Source organism: Urocitellus parryii, chromosome 7, assembly GCF_045843805.1.
Source record: "Urocitellus parryii isolate mUroPar1 chromosome 7, mUroPar1.hap1, whole genome shotgun sequence".
NCBI classification, from domain to species: Eukaryota; Metazoa; Chordata; class Mammalia; order Rodentia; family Sciuridae; genus Urocitellus; species Urocitellus parryii.
Window position 1 is genome coordinate 182464270 of NC_135537.1, and position 20920 is coordinate 182485189.

General features: G+C 59.0%; 1 protein-coding gene and 1 pseudogene across 3 annotated transcripts in view; one reads left to right on the plus strand and one right to left on the minus strand.

The window, feature by feature from the left end:
- Positions 1 to 20920, plus strand: part of Baiap2 (BAR/IMD domain containing adaptor protein 2) — a 67581-nt gene that overhangs the window by 26686 nt on the left and 19975 nt on the right. For all 3 annotated transcript variants that reach the window (XM_026410817.2, XM_026410819.2, XM_026410818.2), the window contains exons 4-6: positions 10985 to 11046; positions 11733 to 11804; positions 12349 to 12486. In XM_026410817.2, the coding sequence (XP_026266602.1) occupies positions 10985 to 11046; positions 11733 to 11804; positions 12349 to 12486 (272 nt within the window). The remainder of the gene's footprint in view (positions 1 to 10984; positions 11047 to 11732; positions 11805 to 12348; positions 12487 to 20920) is intronic.
- On the minus strand, positions 15851 to 16358 carry LOC113198179 (cytochrome c, somatic pseudogene; annotated as a pseudogene).

Genomic DNA, 20920 nt, shown 5'->3' on the forward strand with positions numbered 1-20920 from the left:
TTGAGCCTTTGTAGGGCGAGATTAATAACCGTCTTAATTGGATTTGCCAAGTGCTGGGCAGCAGCTCTGTGACAGTGGGGGAGAGCGCACGGCATGTGCCATGTTCCCAGCATCAGGTCTGCCCTGTAAGGGGATATCAATAAGTACGGCAGTGCCAGGGCTGGTGACCGTGGGTCCTCTGCTCTGGTGGCTGTTGTTTTCTGGGAGCAAATATGAAGCAGCCCTGGCTCATGGTTCCCCCAGCCTGTTTCCTGACACCTTCGGCCCCTGTGTGTAGGAGGGAGTAAAGTGGGTCTCAAACCAGAAGCCCCTGAATTTCCTGTTTCAGGCTATTTAAGCTGAAGTGTGTGGACTGAAGAGAAGGGGTGACCAGGGTGGTCAGCATCACGCAGATAGCCCAGGAGCAGGAGGGGAGCCCTGGCTGGAGGTCCACTCTCATGCTTCCCAATCTGTGTCCTGGAGCCTAGGCTGCAGAGGTCATGACCTCTGGCCTCTTGGCTGTGCTAGGGCTTGTGGGGCTCCCCTAGGGGAGGAGTTTTCAGGGCTGGGACGCAGGCTGTGGGGCTGACCCCTGGCCGTGGGTGACGCTGATGGGCTCTGTGGTGAGGCTGTGCTTCTGAGGTGAGGTGGCACCCAGAACGTGGGCACAGCTAGCTGCCAAGCTCGACTCTCCCAGGCCTCTGCAGACCCGCCCTGCTTGTTGGGAGTGATCAGGGTGCTCCTGGGAAGCATGAGCACAGGGATTTCCAGGCAGGATCCCCCAGCTGCAGGACACAGCCCTCCCATTGGAGGGGCGGGCGGGGCTCAAGGGAGCCCTCCCGTAGAACATCTGGACATGTCCCGAGCTGCTGTGCTTTGTCCTTGGGACGTCCTGCATGGCGGAGGCCTCCCGTGGCGGTCGCCAGCAGTTGCACACAGGCAGCTACCTCACGGGGAACTGCCTGGCTGCATCTCAGCTGGGTGAGTGCACGCTGCACACACAGCCCCAGTCTAATGCCAATCAGGAGTGTGGGCCCTGCTCCACGCGTGCCAGGGACAGTGCCGAGGCTGCAGGGGTCACAGGAAGATGGGGCATTGGTGGCCAGTGGCCTGTCCACAGAGCGGCAGCCCCCACAGATATGTGCATCTAATGGTCTGTGTGTCCCAGCCCCACTCCCGAGCTTGACGACGGGACTTGGCAGACCCTGAGGCTAGCTGGGATCCCAGCTTGGACTCGGTGTTCAGAGGGTCTTCTCCCGTGGCTGCAGTGGCCCCTTCTCTGTTGAAACACAGACCGTGGGACCCTCCTCCACTGGGTCCTCTGCAGAAGAGCCGGTACACAGGTACCCGTCCACTGAGGGTTCACTCGGCTCCCAGTTCCTGGTGCTAAGCCCTGGCTGCTTGGCCCATGTGGGGAGCACAGCACCTCAACTTGGTCCCCCAAGCCCTGTCTCCACTTCTGTGCATGCTGGGGCCTTTGCAGCAGCCCACCTGGCCACCCCACCAGTGGCCTCTGAGCTTGGAGCTCCAGTGTGTGAGGACCTCGAGGGCCTGCTGGTTGGTGTTCTGTGGACCATGACCAGCTTAGGTGGCTGGGGATTCTCGGGTGAGAGCAGAGCTGACCACACAGCCGGGGAGCCGTGGCCCTTCCTCCCCTCTCTCCCCTCAGCCCCTGGTGTCCAAGGTACTACTTTCACACCACAGTGACATCTTTGGTCTTGTTTTGTTTCAGTTGGTAGCAGTGCTGTCATCACGGCAACACAGCCATCAATATTCTGTTGTTACTCTCTTCCTGCCACGTTCTGCTCTGGCCTTTTGGTACATGGGACAACAGCCCCAGTTCCTCCAAAGGAGCACTGGAGGCTCCAGGGCAGTGGAGAGGAGGGCGTCGTTGCCACAAGAGTGGGGGTCCTGCAGCCCCTCTCCCCTCCTGTGGCTCTGGGGACAGACTCCCTGGCAGCCCCCTTAGCTGTCAGACTGCCTGACGGGCGCTTGTCTTCGTGCCTCCTGCAGGCGGTGCTCATGAGCTCTGGAGGCACCTCTCCTCTCAGGAAGGCCGCGGAGGTGTGCATGCTCACAGCCAAGTGTGGCAGCAGACCCTTTAGGAGCTCATGGCCTAGCCTGTCTGCCCCTGGCAGAGAGCATGACAGCTCTGGTACTTCCTTGAACAAGTGTCCTGGTGCCTGTGGCCATTCCGTAGCAGCCAGTACTGCCTGCCAGTCCCCCTCTCCTGTGGCAGGATGGAGTCCAGCTCCAGGAGGTCTTAGAGCACTGGTGGAATTGCCCAGAGGGCCAGGCAGGGACCTTCCCTCTGCGCTCTCCAGCTCCTTCTGGGGCTGCTGGTCTGCAAGGAGTGTTTTTGCATCCTCTGCCATCTGAGGCCTGCCACACTGAGTGGGCTATGGTGGCCAGACCTGGCCCCTCCAGCACAGTGCTGTGTGGACACATGCATGCCAGTGCCACAGCCTCTAGGCCACGGTTGGTCAGCAGATGTCAGCTAAGTTAGGCTTCTGTGGGCTAGAGCAGGCCCAGGTCAGCTGATCCACCACATCCCACCTTCCTGAGCCTGCATTCCCTTCTCCCAGGTTTGGTGCCTAGAGGGCAGAGGCCAGTCCAGCTGCAGGCCCTGTCTTCTTCCATGTCTGTGTCTCCTCCATTCTGCCATCCCTCATGGGCTCCTCGGTGAGGTGCGGAGTGGCTGTGGCCTGGCTCATACCCTCGTGAACTCATGGTGCTTCTCTAGCTCTGGCCCAGATCCCTCCTTCTTTGATGCCCACATTTATCTGACTTTGGCACCAGGCAGGGTCTCAGCAGAGGGCTGTCTCCTCTAAGCCTATGGAGCACAGCCCCTATCTTCTGGAGGGGCTGGGGGGCAGCTGGGCGTGGGGCTTGCTCTCTGGCCAGCCTGTAGGCTGGGTCTCTTACCTTTTTGGCCACCTTCTCTAACCCTTTTGCCTGCCCTTCCTGCTCAGAGTAGGAGTGTCGGAGGAGTGGCCCTCCGTGTGTGTGTGTGTGGGGGGGGCATTTTCAGAGGTCCCTAAGTTGAGTGTCCTGGGGAAGACTGGCCTGTTCTTCATCCTGAGACCTGGGTCTTGTTGACTTGCTCATAGGCACCAGGTGCAGCAGCCCTCTACCCATGACGAGGTGGTGTGCAAGGGCCGTCTGCAAGGGCGTCCAGGTCCGGACTCTCTTCCCACAGACCCAGCAGTATTAGCAGCCTGTCTCCCCAGGCCACCTACTCCACATCAGGACAGCCTCAGCCAGCACACAGGTGGTAGATGGAGGTCCTTGCTGCTGGGGTGGTCCTATGTGGGGGTGGTAGGTTCTGGAAGCAGGAGCCATGGCACTTCCCCACCGCACCCCCTGCTCAGGTAGAGTGTGCATCTCAGAGTGTAACTTGCTTTACAGACCCCCTCCACGTGGGGTCCTGGCTTCCTCTACAGTTTCTGGGTTAAGTGGGTTTCAGGACTTCTGCCCTCTGGTTGGCCTTCCTGACGCTGATCTTTTAGAGCCCCGTTATCCCATGGTGGTCCCTGTGTTCTTGGGAGCTGAACCCACAGTGCAGAGCAAATTCTAAAATTGCCTCTGTGTGAATTGCTGAGTGTGAGGCTCCCCTGGTCTGGGAATCCTGGCCTTCCACAGTGTGCCCAGCCCTGTGGTCAGGCAGCCCAGAGACATGTCACATTGCCACGTGGCCCAGCTTCACCACGCGGTCTGGTCCGCTGTCTTCTGGAACCTGTGCTGCACTGGAGGAAGTGCCTCCCTTCTTAAACCTAAGTGAAGTGACTGCTCAGGAAGATTGGGCCCTGCAGGGGCCTCAGGGGAAGCCCACCTGGCCTTTGCAGACCAGGATGGGGAGCCATGCAGTCTGCCCGCTGGCCTGCATGGGCTGAGCCCAGCCTGAGGCTCCCTCCCCACCCCACCACCCTCAGTCTCCAGGTCCCACTCCCTCGCCGCTTCCTGTCTTCTGCATGTTATAAGAACAGTGACTATTCTAAAACGCCTCCTGCTGGAGGTTGGGTGTCCACCCCGCCCCGGTGTGGCTGAAGCAGGTCAGGTGGAGAGTGCCAAGGAGGCGGCCAGCCACACGCCGCAGGCCTCAGCGTGCTCTATGGAAGACTCCATGTTGGGGACGTGGGTGTGCACTGTGGATTAGAAGAGGGTGTGTCATGGCAGTGTTCCTGAGGGTCGGGACAGTGACGGGGTAACCTAACAAGAGACCCTTGTTCTTGGGACACGGCTGAGGTGCTGGGAGGGGCGATGCCTCAGTGTCTGCTCCTGAGTCCCAGTTGTCTCAGAAGAGGTGTGTGCGTGTGCCCAGGTGTGCACTGGAGCAGAGCTGAAGCAGAAGGGCCAGCCTTGGCCTCCGGGCCGTGGCGAGGTGAGCTGCCTCCCTGTGCTGCTCTCGCGGTGCTCACAGAGGTGGGCTGGGCCAGACACAGCCTGTCTTCTACGCCCCAGCAAAGCAGGCTGCAGAGCCAGGCTGTGCCCTCTCGATCCTGGGCGCCCGGGTGTGGCTGCAGGTCCCCGCTCTGCCCCTGGGGAGTCCTGGGAGACTTCCTGGTGCTGGCTGAGTTCAACTGGGAGGTGAGGCGAAGGCGCTGTCTCTGCCCAGCCTCCAGCCTCGGTTTTCCTCTCAGTGTTCTCAGAGGCCACCCGACATCCCTGAAGTGCCTGAGCCGGGTCCGGTCGCCTCAGGGGGGCGGCTGTGCCCTTTTCCAGAAGCTCTATCAGCGGAGCGTGAGCGTCTGCCCGTGTGACTGGCCCGTCACCACAGCACCTGGTCTCCCTGGGGTCCTCACCTTGCCCAGGGTTTCGTGAGAGGCCGCCTGCTCTGGTCGCTCAAGATCCTTTCCTGGGAGCTCAGCCTTTGTCCCCCGGCTGTCCCCCTGGTGTGGCCCTCTCCCACCTGTTCCTCCTGCATCTTAACCTTGCTCTTTAAGTGCAGGCACCTCACCACGCTTTCTCTGTGTCCACATGTCCTCTGGTGCCAGCCCCTTCCTCTCCATGTTGTGCTCACTAGTGACCAGATGGTGGCAGGTGCTGCTCTCAAGCGTCTCTGCTTCCTCCATTTGGTGTGTTCAGTCCCCCGGGTGAACTTGCCTTGGCTGGTCTTGGGCACTCTGCAGGGCCACCTGGGCACTTGCACCTGTCTTGTCACTGCAGTTCTTGCCAGGGTCTGTGCATATCTTTGAGGTCATTTGGGACTTTTTTCCCCTGGTCAGCAAGAATGAAAATGAGAAGGAGAAGTAGAAGTGACTGAGCCTTGGTGATGCCTCTTGCTCAGGGTCCCAAGGTCCAGCAGAAGCCACCTGCTGCTGGGGCAGTGGCCAGCCAAGACTGAGGCTCCACTGATGTGGTGAGAACAGCCAGGCCCACCTACCTGCTGGGATGGACCTGAGTCACCCTCCCTGCTGGGGAGGCAGGGCCTCCTTGGAGACTCGGGTCCTGTGAGCATCAGCAACTTACCATGTTCTTGCTTGGTCTTCCCAGCAGACTAGGACCAGCTTGGGGCAGGGACAGGGACGGGCTGTCAGGGGGAGCTGGTAGGCAGATGCCTAGAAGGGGCCCCGACCGAGGCTCCTGCTCCATCAGAGTAGGCCCCCTGAGCATTCTGAGGCTCTGGCCTCCCACATGGTTTCTGGTGCTGGCTGCACCCCAGTCTGCCCACTTGCCTTGGTTCTGGTTGCTGGAGGACTTTTTGCCTGTAGGGAGAGGAGAGAGCCTGAATCAGAAGGGCTAACTGCAGGCGGTGCAGAACCGACTGTTGTGGCTGCGCTGTGTGTAGTCGCCCCAAGGAGCAAGCAGCCAAGTGCCGGCAGTAGATGCCTAGGTGATAGGTGCGGGTTCTCCATCCAGTGCAGCGGTGGTCAGCAGGGGAGGTGCCGCAACATGGATGGGCCTGTGCTCACTGTGCTTAGTGAAAGAAACCAGGGGCTGAAGGCCACGTGTGGCACGATGCCATTTTGTGTAGAGAGTCTGGAGCAGGGGGCTGGGGCTGGGGCTGAGTGGTAGTGCACTTACGTGGCATGTGTGGAGCACTGGGTTCAATTCTCAGCACCCCATATACATAAATAAAATAAAGGTCTTCAACAACTAAAAAAATATTTTTACAAAGAAAGGAAAAAAAAAAAAGTCCAGAACAGTCCAGTCCTGGATGGGGGTGGGGCTGTGTGGGTCCCATTGGCCTGATGTGATTGCACAGGAGCTGGGACTCAGTGCAGGGGAAACACTTGCTCCACCAGGTGACCAGGCACCTGCAGGGGCCATGCCTGGGTGCTGGACCCACAGCTTTGTCCAGCCTCTTCCAGCTCTGGTGTGGTCTCCTTGCTGGTTCCCAGGGTGCTAAGCCTCCTAGTCGGATGGTATGAGAAGTGAGGGCAGTGGTGAGGTTCCTGTGAGGCTGCACAAAGCACAGCTGGCCAGGGTCAGCGCACGTTCCCCACAGGTCTCGTGGTCTGGAGGAAACTCGGGGTGTGTGGCTGTTCTGCATGTGTATACGGTGCACACCTGTGTGTGCTGCTGCATGGGGTGTGATGGCTCTGCTGGCTTGCACCTGGCAGTCCCACCCCTGCCTCTTCTCCTGTGAGGAGGGACATTTCCTTGAGGACTGAATTTCACTCTTAAGCGCCAGATATGAGGCCATGTTCAAGGTCACTAACAACATCAGAAACCTTTAAAAATTAGAACTGGTGGGGTCAAGTGCAGGTGACTGCGTGCTGGCCTGCAGCTGCCTGGCTTGGGTTGGGTGGGTAGAGGCTGGCAGGGAGGGGGTGCCTGGTTTTCTGTGCCTGTGTGCTTTCAGATCATCCCAACTGACTTGCATGACGTGTGCCCCTCTCTTACCTCCCCAATTCCCAGATGCTCAGGGAACAAACCCTCCTCCATCCCCAATCACCCCATCCCTGCCAGAGCCCTGTTGTGCCCCTAGGTTTCTGCCTAGGCCTGGGGCAGCAGAAGGCCGACTCACGCTCTGGGTGTGCTGGGGGCTCCTCCCACCTCGTGCTTTCCCACGCCAGCACCCTGGGGTGGGGCCCCTGCTGCCGGTCATGATCTGCGCACCAGTGCTCTGGCAGTGCATCACGTGGTGGCTCTGCACACGGGCTTGCCTGGCCTCCCTTACCACTTGGCCCAGCTGGACCTCACCTTCCTCTGAACCCACTTGCTCCAGTTTAGGACTCACCTGTGCTCTGGCCCCAAACATCAGTTCCCCAAGAGTTTGGTGGTGTCTGCATCACAGGCCAGTTAGGAAAACCAGCAGCCCCCTCCTCCATCCACGGCAGGGTGGGCCTGGTGAGTAAGTGTTCCCAAAGCCCACCCACAACTGTTGAGCCTCATCTCTGGAGTCTCCAAAGAGTGGTCCCCTCTGGTCCTGAAGCCCTTCACTAGCGTGTTTTCTAGACCCATAAAGGACATGGAGAGTGGATGAGACTGCCTAGTTGTTGATCTGGCAGAAGTCACTGCCCCTGGTGAGCAGTGTCTCCCTGATGGTCAGGTTGCAGGGCACAGGAGGGAGGGTGCCATCCTCTGCTGATGTGGTGTGCTGGTGGCCTCGCTGGGGTCACAGCTGATGGCCTCATGTGCACAGTATCCTGTGGCTGCAGGTGGTCTAGTTTAAAACTCTGGTGTGACTCCTTTTGCATGCACCAGCTTGCAGCTTGGGTTCTGGGTATCCTTTATGTGTGCCCACTGCGGGGTGGGGGCCGCAGGGTTGGACTGCTGGCTGGGCTCTGAGCAGGAGGGATCCGGCTGGCAGGGACTCTGGGGCCTACATCTGAGTGTCAGCACAGCCTGGGTGGAATGGTGGCAGCTGTCCTTTGGGTCTCTGACTCCTGGCACTTGGCGGAGATCCTGCAAGAAGCTTTCTGTGACCCTGGCATCATTAGTTCTTTTCTAAAGGATTTGCTATTTTATTTTTATTTTTTAAAAATATTTTTTAGTTGTAGGTGGATCTTTATTTTATTTATTTATATATGGTGCTGAGAATTGAGGCCAGTGCCTCGCACATGCGAGGCAAGTGCTCTACCACTGAGCCACAACCCCAGCCCAGGAGTTGCTGTTTTATGACTTTGTTTTCCAAATGTCGAATTGGTATGGTCGCCTTCCAGAACGTGTGCTTTTCCTGTTTGGACTTGATGTTAACTTATAGTTCTGGTGTCTAAAGAATGTGGCGAGAGCCCTGGAGACCACCGCCCAGGGAGACTTCCAGCAGTGTGTCCAGTTTGTCTGGAAGCCTCTGCCCTGTGCTTCAACTCTTACTCGTGGATTCCATGGCCCACTTGAGTGGGAGTGGGGCACGAGACACTCCAAGGGTAAGGGCAGGTCCAGCAAGACCACGGATCTGAGCAGGACCCTGCACAGGATAGACCTCAGGCCCTTGTGTCACCTTGGCCTTGGATAAAGCCACTTTATATGCTGGTGGGACCCTGAGAGCCAGGAGGTGAATGAATCTGAGGCCCACCCACTCCCCCCACCTCAGGAACCCCATTAAACAAAACCCGGAGGTCTTGCCCGGGGGCTCCTGGTCTGGGCAGCAGTCATTCATCCTGGGACTTACAGACGAGGAAAAGCAAAAGAAACCTTGAAGCTGCTGCTCATGGGCCCTGCTGACGGATCAAGCCCTTGCGATTTCTGAGTGGGGGGGGGGCGTCTGGTCTGTGGCTCTGGGTTTCCTGTGTACCCTGTTCTCAACATGCAGGACAGTGCCCTGATGGCTGGCAGCAGCCAGGCAGCTCAGAGAAGTGACTGAGTTGTGTGGCCTTGAGTGTGTGCTGGCAGGAGCTGCACCCTCTCCCTGGGGTTCTGTGTCCACCACCTCAGACTTACCCACTTGGTTGTCCCAGGGTATGAGGACCAGGCCCCTTCATGCCAAATTCTGTCCCCCTGTTATCCTTACCCCCTCCCCTGAGCCCCTGGAGGGCCACAGAGGCTGGCAGGCCTCAGGCTCACCTCCTTCCAGGCCCGGGACTGATGGCAGCCATTGGTGGTCACAGCCTTGTCTGGAACACCAAGGCCACAGCAGAGCAGCAGTGCTCTCATCTTGTGGGTGCAGTTCCTGGGGCCTCTGCTGTGCCCTCCTATGGCACTGGCCCACACAGTAGTATCCAGGGCCCTGTCGTGCTAGGGCTTTGTGGGCTTGGAAGTACTCTCCAGGGACGGGTTTCTGGCTCTGGGCACACCCTGGCACTGTGTGGGTGTGTGCAGTTGAAGTCGGTGGTGTGCACATGGCTCTCAGGGCTGTCTTGTGGGCCAGCTGCAGGAAGCCCCAGCTTTGCAGGCGGGAGCTGACTGGGGTTGAGGCCCAGCTCTGGCCACTGTCCCTCCTGTTGATGTGGAGCCACATGTTTGGGGCAAGGAGGCCGGCACATCCTGGTTGCAGCTTGTGCCGATGGAAGGAGTAAGTGTATGAAGCACCTGGTCCTCCTCCACGTTGAGTGTCCCTGTGGTCATGGGGCTGAAGCACCCCGTTGCTCGTGGAGACATTGGGCACCAAGAGAAGCTCCTCTGAATCCAGATGAGCTCCTGGGGGGAAGTGACTTCTGGGACTGGCTGTGGTCCTGTGGGGAGTGTCATCCGGTCGGGCTTCCTGAAGGGTTGTCAGAGGACTTGCTCTGGTTTCTGTTGACCTCAGTGGGCTCCCGGGCTCCTTAGTGGCTTCCCTGCCTGATTGAGTCAAAGAGGACCCCCTAAGCCTCATGACCTTGGGGTGCCCCGACATGAGCAAAGTTCTGCTTCAGACAGGGCTCAGGGACAAGACTTACCAGAAAATGACCTGCCCTTCAGGTGGGGACAGGCCCTCTTAAGGGGCACTGGAAGTGGCCACTCAGTAGATATTTGCCAGCCAATGGAGTGTGGCAGGATCACTTGCTCCAGCCCCTCTGCAGCCAAGGAAACGGGGCCGTTGGCCTGGCAGCCTTCACACAGGGCTGGCATGGGGCAGTGTGGGGTCTCGAGACCAGCCTGGGTGTGTGCTCCCGGCTCAGAGCTAGTTCCTTAGGCACTGTTTGGGGTGGGTGGTGGGTTCTGCCAACATCTCACTTGGCTGAACAGGAAGAAGTGTTCTGAAGCCATCCTGGGGGCCCTGTCCTCTTTGACAGGAGCAGGAGGCAAGTGGGAAGGTGCTTGGCCATACTCCCACCGACCCTTCATGGTAAGGGGCAGGCAGCCCAGCATCCATTTAACCCAGACGCCTGCCCATCTGGAGTGGGAGTCTGAAACGTGCTTCCTGGGCAGGGGTGTGGGCTGGGGTGGGGCCGGGTCTGGACATCCAGGTTGGGAATAGCCCGCCACTGCTCGCTCCATGCTGCACAGTTCTCCTGCCTTCCTCTGCCCTCTGCAAGTGGGCCAAGGGGACGTCAGCATCCCTGAAGGGCCACTGCCCTGGAAAGACGTGCGTGGAACCTGGCTGTGGGCCCAGACTGCCTCAGTGTGCCCACTATGGAGTCCCAGTGCTGAGCTGTGCCACCTGTTTCCTCCTTGTTCTCGGGGTCAGAGAGGGATGTGGCCTGTGCCCAGCACTTGTGCCCACCGTGTTCCCTGAGGAAGGCTTGCCCACTCTGCTGTGTGGCTTGGTGCATCCCTCTGCCTGGCTCCCTCTGGGCAGGTGATGGTCAGTGTCTGAGTGTGAGGTCTGTGCAGAGGCGTGGAGCAGGTCCACATGGCTGTCCCTACTTCTTCTCTTTGCCATGAGCATCTACTTCAGTGTAGATGTTTGAGGTCACCTCCGGGATGCCAGGCATTCTGTGCATTTGGGATCAGAGTCCCTTGTCTTTCTAGAATTTCATTTCTCCTCGGCAGCCACTCTCCTGCCCCTGCTCCCCCCCCCCCCCGAGGCTCTCTGCCTGAGGTCATGGGGCTTCCCTAAGCAAGATGAGAACTGGCTAGGCAGGACCTCCTTCAGCCCCAAGGCCAGCATGGCCTGCCAGCATTGGTGCTCCAGGGAGAGGAGCAGCTAATGATTTTGAGTGTCTAACCCTCTTTCTTTCCTGCTGTCCTGCTCTCCCAGGAGATGTCCTCTTCCAGATGGCTGAAGTCCACAGGCAGATCCAGAACCAGCTGGAAGAGATGGTGAGTCTGGCCTCTAGTGACCGCTCCTAGGTGCAAAAGGCAAATGCAGGTGGGCAGGCTCAAGGTGAAGAGCTGGCTACATGCTTTGGCTGTGTTCCTATGTGGGACTGTCCCACAGTCCTGTGACCATACTCAAAGGTAGAGATAGGCCCTGGGCTCTGGGCACAGGTCAGATGAGCCATGGTGAGCGGCCTGGGGACAATGTGCGTGGCTAGGCCAGGTCTCACCCTGGGCTGGCCTCAGGAGCCAGGTGGGGTCAGTCAGCGCCAGCCCCCGGGAGGAGCCATGTGTGCTCTGACGCCAGCCCTGCCAGGACCCAGTGCCTTGTGGTGATGGCCAGAACGCTGGTTTCCTCTGGACTCCCCTGACTCCCTGTGGGGGGTGCTGGTTAGAAGCTTCTGGCCCGAGGCCAGGGGTTGCCGAGGTCTCGCCCGTTTCCTCTCAGGCCCAGCTGCTGTCTGCTCTCCTCTGGCCCCAGCATGGGTCAGTGGGTGTTTGTTTCCCTCTGGGAAAGTGGACCTGTAAAGCTGAGGAGGGCCAGTTTGTTTAGCGTTTGGGACCTCTGTCCAGTGCTCGCTCCAGCAGCTTCCTGGTTCCACGGGGCCCAGGTCTCACTGGGTGCCCTGTCCAAGGGCTCCTGCACAGCCTTGAGCTGACTGCGGGTCTGTGTTCTCTCCCATGTCCAGCTGAAGTCTTTCCACAACGAGCTGCTCACGCAGCTGGAGCAGAAGGTGGAGCTGGACTCCAGGTACCTGAGCGTAAGTATGCCTTGCCAGCCCCACCGTGCTGCCGCCCTCTGCTCTCAGAGCTTCTCGGCTCCTCTGAGCCTCCTGTGCAAGAGTGCTCCCCCACCTGAGCGCCCCGGGCGCCCCACGCGCAGCCCTGGGATGACCGTCACACTGAAGGCACCAGGGGCAGCTCCCCCTCTCCACCACTGTGACACAGCCGAGGACACGGCTTTGACGCTCTCCCAGAGCTTCACGAGTGCCTCTGGCCTGCTGTTCCTGTCCTTGCCGTTAGCTGGCCAGGAAGCTGAGGCAAACCTCCAGGCAGGATTTACCCCATGGGTTGACGCTTTTGCCTGAGGACCAGGGCCCTTCCCAGGTCCGTTTTTTGTCTTTGGGCTGTAGAGACCTGCTGTGGGCAGGTAGGCGGAGGTTGCCTGCTGATCCAGACTGCAGCTGAGCATGTCTCCTGTGCTGCCCCTGGGCCTGCTCTGCCTGCAGCCGGGGAAGGACCAGGAGGGGAGGGGCCGAGCTGCTGCTGAGCTCTCGAGCTTCTGTTTTCGTTGTGGACCCTCAGGCGGCACTGAAGAAATACCAGACGGAGCAGAGGGGCAAGGGGGACGCCCTGGACAAGTGTCAGGCTGAGTTGAAGAAGCTCCGCAAGAAGAGCCAGGGGAGCAAGAATCCACAGAAATACTCAGACAAGGAGCTGCAGGTAGGTCTGCCCCCACCACCAGGTGCCAGGTCACCAGGTCACCAGGCCAGCCCACAGCTCCAGGTAGGGCCTCTTCCACAGAGCAGCCCCTCACACTTTCAGCAAGAAAGTGATCACCCCGTCTTGGCCAAGGACAGGATGAGTCCCTGGTGGAAGTGGGCAAGGGCTGCTTGGCTCTCCTGGGAGATTTCCCCGCAGGCGCCAGCATCCCCTGGCTGGCAGGATGACCTGCTCACCAGAAGGTTCTTGGCCACAGGAGCAGGAATCCAAATTAAATCCTTCCCTGGTCGCTCTGGATTCTGCCCCAGATTGTCACCCTCATCAACTAGTCATGGCAGCATGGCCGATGGCTCCTGAGAGGCTGCTGCTGTTGCTGTTTCTTTCACCATCCCACCAGAAGCGCAGGTGCTGGGTCCCTCATGGCTTGGGTCCTGAATGGCACAGAATGTATAGCAGAGCTCCCAGGGGTGTCCTGAAACAGTGGGCCAGAAAGCCCACGCCCACCGCAGAGGTCGCCATAGACAGGCAGGGAGGGACGACAAAGCAGGACACCAGTTGTTTGGAGGAGACACCAGGAAAACCCCAGACAACCACGACAGAAGTTTCCGGAAATGCTCTGGGAAGGCAAGGGTGTGGCTCTGGGGTTAGTCTCTGATCTGGGGGCTCCACCCTGCCTGCTGTTCTCAGCACACACCTGCCTAAGTGAGCGTGTGCACAGGTGTGCAGCTGTGGTGTCCACACTGAAGTTGAGCAGGTCTGTGGGCCTGAGCAGCGTGCCGCCCTGTGGGGGTCACTTGGTAGGCCTGGGCAGGGAGCTGAGACCGCTAAGGAAGAAGTGCCACAGCAGGAGTGGCAGCTGCCAGTGGCCCCGCCGTGCAGGTTCCTGCTCACGCAAGTGTGCTTTGCAAGGCGGCAGCGACAGTCCCTGCCTTCCCCATGTGGGGTGCATCTCTCTGTGCTCAGAATCTCTGTTTTGGTCATTCTTAACGATCCGCAGCTGCCTCTCAGGGTGTGTGCAACCTAGGGCTGTCCCAGATCGCTGCCCTGACTACCTCAAAGTCTGCGATCAGGGCCCTCAGAGTGGGAGTGTGGTGAACCCCGACACGCACCCTTCAGTACGTGTCTTACGTCCTCTTGGATCTTTGATGCTGGCCGCCATTTTGCCTTCTGAAGGCCTGACGCATACAGAGCGTCCCGCTGACGGGAGTGTGGTAGCTTCCTCAGTGCAGGGGCAGGCAGTGCAGGTGATTGCTGTTGGCCTTCCTGGGCAACCAGTCCAGGTGTGAGAGTGCATGAGAGAGCAAGCCTTCCAGCCTGGTGACAGGACACCAAGGCTGTCCAAGGGATGGCTGCCCGCTGGGGGGAGCTGGAGCCTGTGTTCCCCTCTCCTCAAAGCGCTCTGTGTTGCCCTGGTAACAGCCTCACAGAGCCGACAGTGGGGTGGTTCTGAGCACATCTGCAGAGTTGTGCCACCATCACCACAGGCAGCTCAGGGCATTTCCACCACCCAGGAGGAGTCCCATGCCCTGGCCAGACACAGCAGCGCACACCGCCATCCCAGTGACGCAGGAGGCTGAGGCAGGAGGACCACAAGTTCAAGGCCAGCCTGGGCAACTTGACCCTGTCTCAAAAAAAAAAAAAAAAAAAAAAAAAAAAAGGTGGTAACTGTAGCTCACTGGTCGCACACACACTCCAAGCCCATCAGCAGTCACCCCATGTCCTGCCTCCTTCCACTGCCCACAGCACCACCCTGCCTTGTGGCTAGAGTGCCTTGTTCTGCATGTTCTGACTGATTGGACTTCCGCCCTCTGGCCCGAGGTGGGTTTGCCCCTCCACTGCATCTCACTGGCCTCCCATCTATGCAGCAGTGGAGGCCCTTCCTCGCCCCCCGCAGTACTGGGGATGGAAATGGGGGTGCTGTACCATTGAGCTACATTCCCAGCCGTTTTTATTTTTTATTTTGAGACAGAGTGTCACTAAGTTGGCGAGCTGGCTTCAGACTTGGCTCCTCCTGCCTCAGCCTCCCGAGTGGCTGGTATGCGCCATCATGCCCAGAGGCCTCTCCTCCTGGCAGATTGTGAGCCTTGGGGTGCCCAGCCTTGGGGAGGTCTGCTCTAGGACCATTCTGGTGCCTCCTTCCCAGGTGGGCTGCGTGGGCCCCTCCAGTACCTCAGTGCTGCCCGGGCTCACCTCCTGGGGGCTGGGCACAGATGTGACCTGAGGGACACCTAGTCCTGCATGAGCCCCTGTGGCTGTACGTTCTTGGGTGTAAAAGTAGGGTCTGTAAAATGGGTGGCTGTACAGACAGGGTGGCTCCAGCTGCCAGCAAGGATGTCCTAGGCACCAGGAGCAGCCTGTGTTGAAGCTGCCATGGTGGGGTCGCCCTGGTGGCTGTACCTACTGTGTCCCCCCCACAGTAAGTGCTCGTGGTGTCTGTCCATCAGGCAGCGGCCACTGTCAGTCTTGGCTCTGGGGTGGGCTTCGAGCAGGCCTGGAGGGTGGAGGTGTGCTGCTGCTGCTCCAGGCTGTCTGTCCTGACAGGCAGGAGCTGAGTGCTGGGGCATCTGGTAAGGACGGTGACCTCTGGCTGGTGGTGCCTGCCCAGCCAGAGTTTGCTGAGGTCAATGGTGCTCCTGCCCCTGTGGAGAGAGTGGCTTCTGGAGCAGCTGGCAGGGGTAGAGCCCAGTGTGAGGGGCCAAGTGCTGGGTCTGCAGATCACCCAGCTCCACCTCTGGCCCAGCAGCCCTGCTGGAGGGGCTCTCCCCTGCCTGCCTCAGCTACGCTCATGAGGGCTTGGCCTCATGGCGCCTCTCCACAGAGATGTCCAGTGCTGACCTTTCCTCCCAGGTGTGAAGCTGCCCCTTTGTCTGTCTTCTCTGTACAGCTGTGTGCCTCCCAGCTTGGCCTGTTTGCCCTGCCACGAGGCTTGTCCCGAGCCACCCCAGCTTCCAAACACGCAGTAGCCCTGTCTGCCTGGTACTGCCCTCTCCATGCGCTGCAGATGGCCCCAGGCTGGCCTGTCGTCAACTGGGCACATCCTCTGGATCCTCTTTTTTTTTTTTTTTCCTTATCTTCAACCTTTAATAGGCTAATGAACACAAATTGAAACAAATGTGAATCATGCTTGGTTCTGAGAGAGAGAGAAGGGATTTCCCCCATATTTTAAACATATTCACATAATCAGTTCTATAAAACCAGTTTTCAGATGACATTCACCATTTTTGTGAAATACTGAACATTACTAATTAAGTCCAACCACAACTTTAAAAAGGGGAAAGAGTGATAGAATTTACTGAAGTGGGAATATAACCAAAATATTAATTTAACTACAAGTAAGTTTTACTTAAATCAGGATTGTCCAACAAAAATAATTTTGTCAGTCATTCATGATCTGATTTCTGGTGTATCACATCAATTAAATCATGGTGCACATAAAAAAGCCAAGAGACATTTCTGTTTGGTAATAAATAAGGCAGTAGCTATTACTCATTAGTGGCTTTTTTGAGGTAAGCTATTAGGTCTGCCCTTTCTCCCTTCTTCTTAATGCCAGCGAAGATCATTTTTGTTCCAGGGATGTACTTTTTGGGATTCTCCAAATACTCCATCAGTGTATCCTCTCCCCAGGTGATGCCTTTGTTCTTGTTGGCATCTGTATAAGAGAATCCAGCAGCCTGACCTGCCTTCCGCCCAAACAGTCCATGGAGATTTGGCCCAGTCTTGTGCTTGCCTCCCTTTTCCACCGTGTGGCATTGGGCACACTTCTGAACAAAAATCTTCTTGCCTTTCTCAACATCACCCATTTTTAATTCATTCTTTCGTGGCTAGTGCAAAGAAGCAAAGAAGGATCCCGATCAGAAGCCGGACGTCCCACTCTCTCTCTGGATCCTCTCTGAGTCTCAGTTTCCATGTCTGGTTGGGGGACGCTCTGGCCTGTGTCTTTCCTCTGAGCAGGGCGGGAAGGGCCTGTGTGGTCCCCACGTACACACACACATATCCCCTCCCCCGGCATCATGTCTCTCCCAGATCTCCCCATCTTCTGCTTCTCAAAAAAGTTTTCTCTTGCCTCTTCATGAAAAGTAGCCAGGTGTCTGGTTTCTGTGGTCTTCCCTGGACGGCTGAGGCTCCCCAGGACGGGATGGGTCCTGCCTTTCTACAGCACTGGCACAGGCTGACCACAGAGTTGATGACCTACAGGTCTCGGTTCTTTTCTTTTTATTTTGTGCTGCCGGACGGAACCCCAGGCCCTATGCGTGCCAGCTAGGTGGGCGCTCCACTCTGAGCTGCCTGCTCCACCCTGACATTGGATTTCTAAGGGTGGAAGCAGAGGGACCTGCTGAGCAGCATCACCTGACCCCAGTGTTGCAGAAGCCCAAGTGGCCAGGCTGGGAGCCCTTGGAGTCTGAGTTCGAGAAGGAAGATGGGGTACTTGGTGTACAGCTCCCCTGTGTCCCTCTGAGCTGGTCAGGGAGCTGCTTGGGGACCTTTGCCCCTGGGGCACTCCTATTGGCTCTCAGTGCCTTTGTAAATCTGGTCAGGGCCTGATCTCTGCTTTAGGGTGACCGCTGGGGGCTGGGTAGGGCCCTGGGGCTTTTCACTGCAGGAGCAGCACCTTCCCCTTCTGAAGGGAGGACACATCCTAGCCCACCCCCTGTGCAGCCCCCCCTCAGGCTCTGCCCCTCCACCAGGCCAACCCTGTCCCTCTGGGCTGGCCCTTTACCGCTTTTTGTGGGTCTGAGACCCCTGCAGGTCCTTGTTACCAGGGAGAGGACCTTTCCTTCCATGTGGAAGTACAGCTTTTCAGAGACCTTCTCCCCATGTTTTCCCCTTTGTTAAAGATTTTGAGTGCTTCCCAGCTGCCCACAGGGAGGCCCAGTGGCCAAGGCCTCCACAGGGCCCTGCTGGGGCAGTTTCCAGCCAGAGGGCTGTTCCCTGCACCATCCTGGAGACCCTGCCTGGCCCTCGGGATGCTGCAGCCCTTAGACCTGCTTGCTCTGTGCCAATGGAGCCACCATGTCTGGTGTGCCTGTGGGGTCACCCTGACACGAACAGTGGTTCTCGCCCCTGAAGCAGGGTTTGGGGAGGCCGAGGTGCACACAACCAGTTGCTGGGGTGGCAGCTGGGTGCTATCCTATTTGGACCCCTGGGATTACTTCCTAGAGCTAAGTAGGAAGGTGGGACAACTGGACCACTGGGAGTGGTGATGACCCCAGGCCCTGGAGTGACCTGGCCCATCCTGGGCCTGGGGTGTGTATAGCAGATAAGTAGAGGTTTCCACTCAGTTCCCCAGTCACTCCCCCCCCCCCCGCACAGAGGCCCCTCCTCATGTCCATGAGATGCCCTTTTGTGTCCCCATTATCTCTCAGACTCTGTGTGTCCCTCACCTGGTGGGCCAGACATAAGGGGGCCTAGCCATGGTACAGACTGTGGGCAGCAAGGCAGGTGGAGACTGGTAAGGACATCTGTGTATGGCAGGTCTCGTGGCTGGCACAGGGTCACCCTGGGGTGCTTGAGCAGTGCTGGAGCCTGAGCCTCTGCTGGCCATGGTCACTGCTGGTGGAGGGGGAGGTGGAGGCTCAGGAACCAGGCCGCCTGAGTCCTGGCCACCCTGGTCTCGTTAGGTATACCACAGGCTACAGGCCAGTGGGAGGAGCAGTGGTAGTGTGTAGTCGGATATGGTCCTCTGTGTACCCTTGCAGCATGACTGTGTGTCTTGAATCGTCTCTGAGGTCACTGGGATGCTTGGAGCCTGGTGCTAGCCGTGACGTCCTTCTGGCCTCTGCCACCTGGGTCCAGGGGCTCCTGAGAGCAGAAACTCACCAGGGAGGTCCCGGGGCTGTTTCAGGTTGGGGCTGAGCTCAGGGGCTCATGGGGGAGCAGCTCTGTGTCTTTGGGGGTACCCACGTGGCAGAGGGCCCCAACAAGTGCTGCTTTCCCAACAGCCTTTCTGCTGCTGGACTCTGCCAGAGCCTTGTACACATGCAACAGTAGCTAGGCCTGTGGCCTTCACTGGACTGCGGGCAGGCCAGGCCCAGAGCAGTGGTTGCTGCCCAGGTTGGTGAAGGAACTGGTGAAGTTGCCTGGGGCTGAAGTTACCCAGTCCCTGCCCAGAGAGGCAGCAACACCAGGAGCTCAGCAGCCACACTCCGCAGATGCTCGAGATGGCGCGTGCTGGGATTTCCACAAAAAGAGCTCTTTAAATTATAGGTCAGGGAGCAGGAGCCCAGGAGCATTTGGGGCACTAACTGGGACGGGAGAGTTTTACATAAGAGGAGGGCGTGAGCAAGACACCCACAGCCTGCGGTCACCCTGCCCCACCCCGGGCTTCACTCCCCTGCTACTCCATCACTCCCAGGCCAGCCATCCAGGCTGAGGGAGGAGCCTGACCACGTGGAGCATGGGGCACTCTCCTGGGGCATGGTGGGCCCCAAAGGGCGAAGGACACTCTGTGTCCAGGAGGTTGGAAGTGATGGAACGGGCCTCGGCGTGAGCCCAGTCTGTGCCTTCTCTTGGGGTGGAGAAGGGGTGTGCTTGTGTCCCACCTGCAGATGGAAGCCAGGGCAGGACGAGAGGGGCCATGACTCGGGCTGGCCATGGGGCTGAGGATCTCCCTGGACACCAGCTGCAGCCCAGGTGGGAGAAGGGAGTGTCTGGTTCTCTTCAGGACGGGTGGCCTTGCTAGTCTGGTGCAGGCAGGGTCCTTCTGGTGGGTAGTGTCAGCTTTGGGGAAGCCAGGTGTCCTCTGCACCAAGATGCCCACCATAGGATAGGGCAGGTCACACTGCACCCATGGTCTCCCCTTCTCCTCCCTGACCGCCTGTAACCCACCCTACCTCTCCAGAGCCCCTTCCTTGCCTGGCCAGCCTGTGTCTCCCTCAGGGGTGTTACACTGCCCCACTGTTCTCGAAGCCCCTGACAGTCCCCACCTGGCCAGTGTCTCCAGGGCTCCCATTCTGCCTCCCCTTCAGCAGGGTCCCCCTCCCAGCATTTGGGGACCTGCACCAGGAGGAGCCAGGCCTCTGGTGCAGGTCCCCCCGCAGAGCTTTCGGGGTCAGATTTCTCCTGAGTGTGTTTCTGTCCCGTCTGATCCCTCCCCCAGCCTGGCTCTCCTGCAAATGGACCTGGACACAGGTAGCAGCCGCTGGGTGAGGTGACCCCCCAGCCAGGCCGAGGGCACTGTGGCTGTCGGGAGTCTGCAGCCACGCTGCCTCGCAGTGTGCCCTGGGGTGTGGTGCAGTAGGGCCTGTCCTCCCTCACCCACGACGGGCTCTGGGCACTGAGGGAAGGGCAGCTAAGACCCCACGTTGGGCCCCCGAGCCACATGGGAACCTGGGGAGATGGACGAGCCAGAAGCAGGCCTGGGGGGCCTGACCCTGCTTGGAATGACCTGAGGCATCAGTGACCCTGCAGCTGAGCCCAGGGGCACAGGCCCTGGAACAGCCCTGCCTGACCCACCTGGTGGGCTTCTTGGGCAGCCCAGTCCCTGGAGCTCCTGGGGCCACCCACTGGGGCCCTCCTGGGCTGAGGTGGAGGATGCTGTTGCTGTAAGGGTACCAGGTTCCCTGCCTAGGTCAGTCTCCACTGTCCCCTCCAAGACAGTGTGGACAGGGTAGGCAGGTACAGCACCTGCCACTGGCCATGTGAGAGCCAGGGAGTGGTCCCGTGTCCAGGGTGGGACGCCTGCTCTAGAGGCTGTTGGGGTGGGGGTCCCTGGGCCCTGGAAAACTGTCCCCTCCCCTGTTGGCCAGGTCATGGGAGCTGGTCAGATGACTGGGGCTCCTCCAGCGTCCTCAGTTGTGTCCCCTGTACTGGTTTTTGTGCTTTAGGCCCAAGCTCCCTGATGGTGGTCTGAGAGAGAGACTTGCTCTGTTTAAAGGGGAGTGTGATTAACAAAGCAGAGATGAGAGGCGATCTTCTGAGGTGGTAGTGGAGGCTGGGCCCGCAGCAGGAGTGGTGGGGCAGCCTGCTCCACAGCAGGACCGTCACTCGCTGTGAGGAGTAGGAGCCCCCCTTCTGTGGAGTAAGATGGCCTACCGCCTGGGGTCCTTGCTGGAGAGAAACAGACCACCCTGAGCTCCTGGAGGCCAGGGAGGAAGCACTCTGCTTCTCTCAGGGCTGGGCCCCGTGCACACTGTAGCCACGCCTCGCCTGGCCCTCAGGGACACCTGGTCTGTGAGCCTCCGGCCCTGGCAGTGTGCTGCAGGTGTGGACAGGAGGCAGGCTCCCTCCTGTGGCTCTGGGAGTGTGCGGTGCTGGGCGGGGTGCCTTGGCATTGTGTGTCTGGGACAGCATGGGGGGTGGCGATGGGAACCTGCTGCTCCTGAATATCCCTTGTGGTCTGATAAAGTTCTGGATGCTTCCCCAGGAACATGGGGACCGCAGAGCGTGTGGGCCCCTGAGATCTGCCACGGTGCTGTGCTCTCACCTCGTGTGTTCC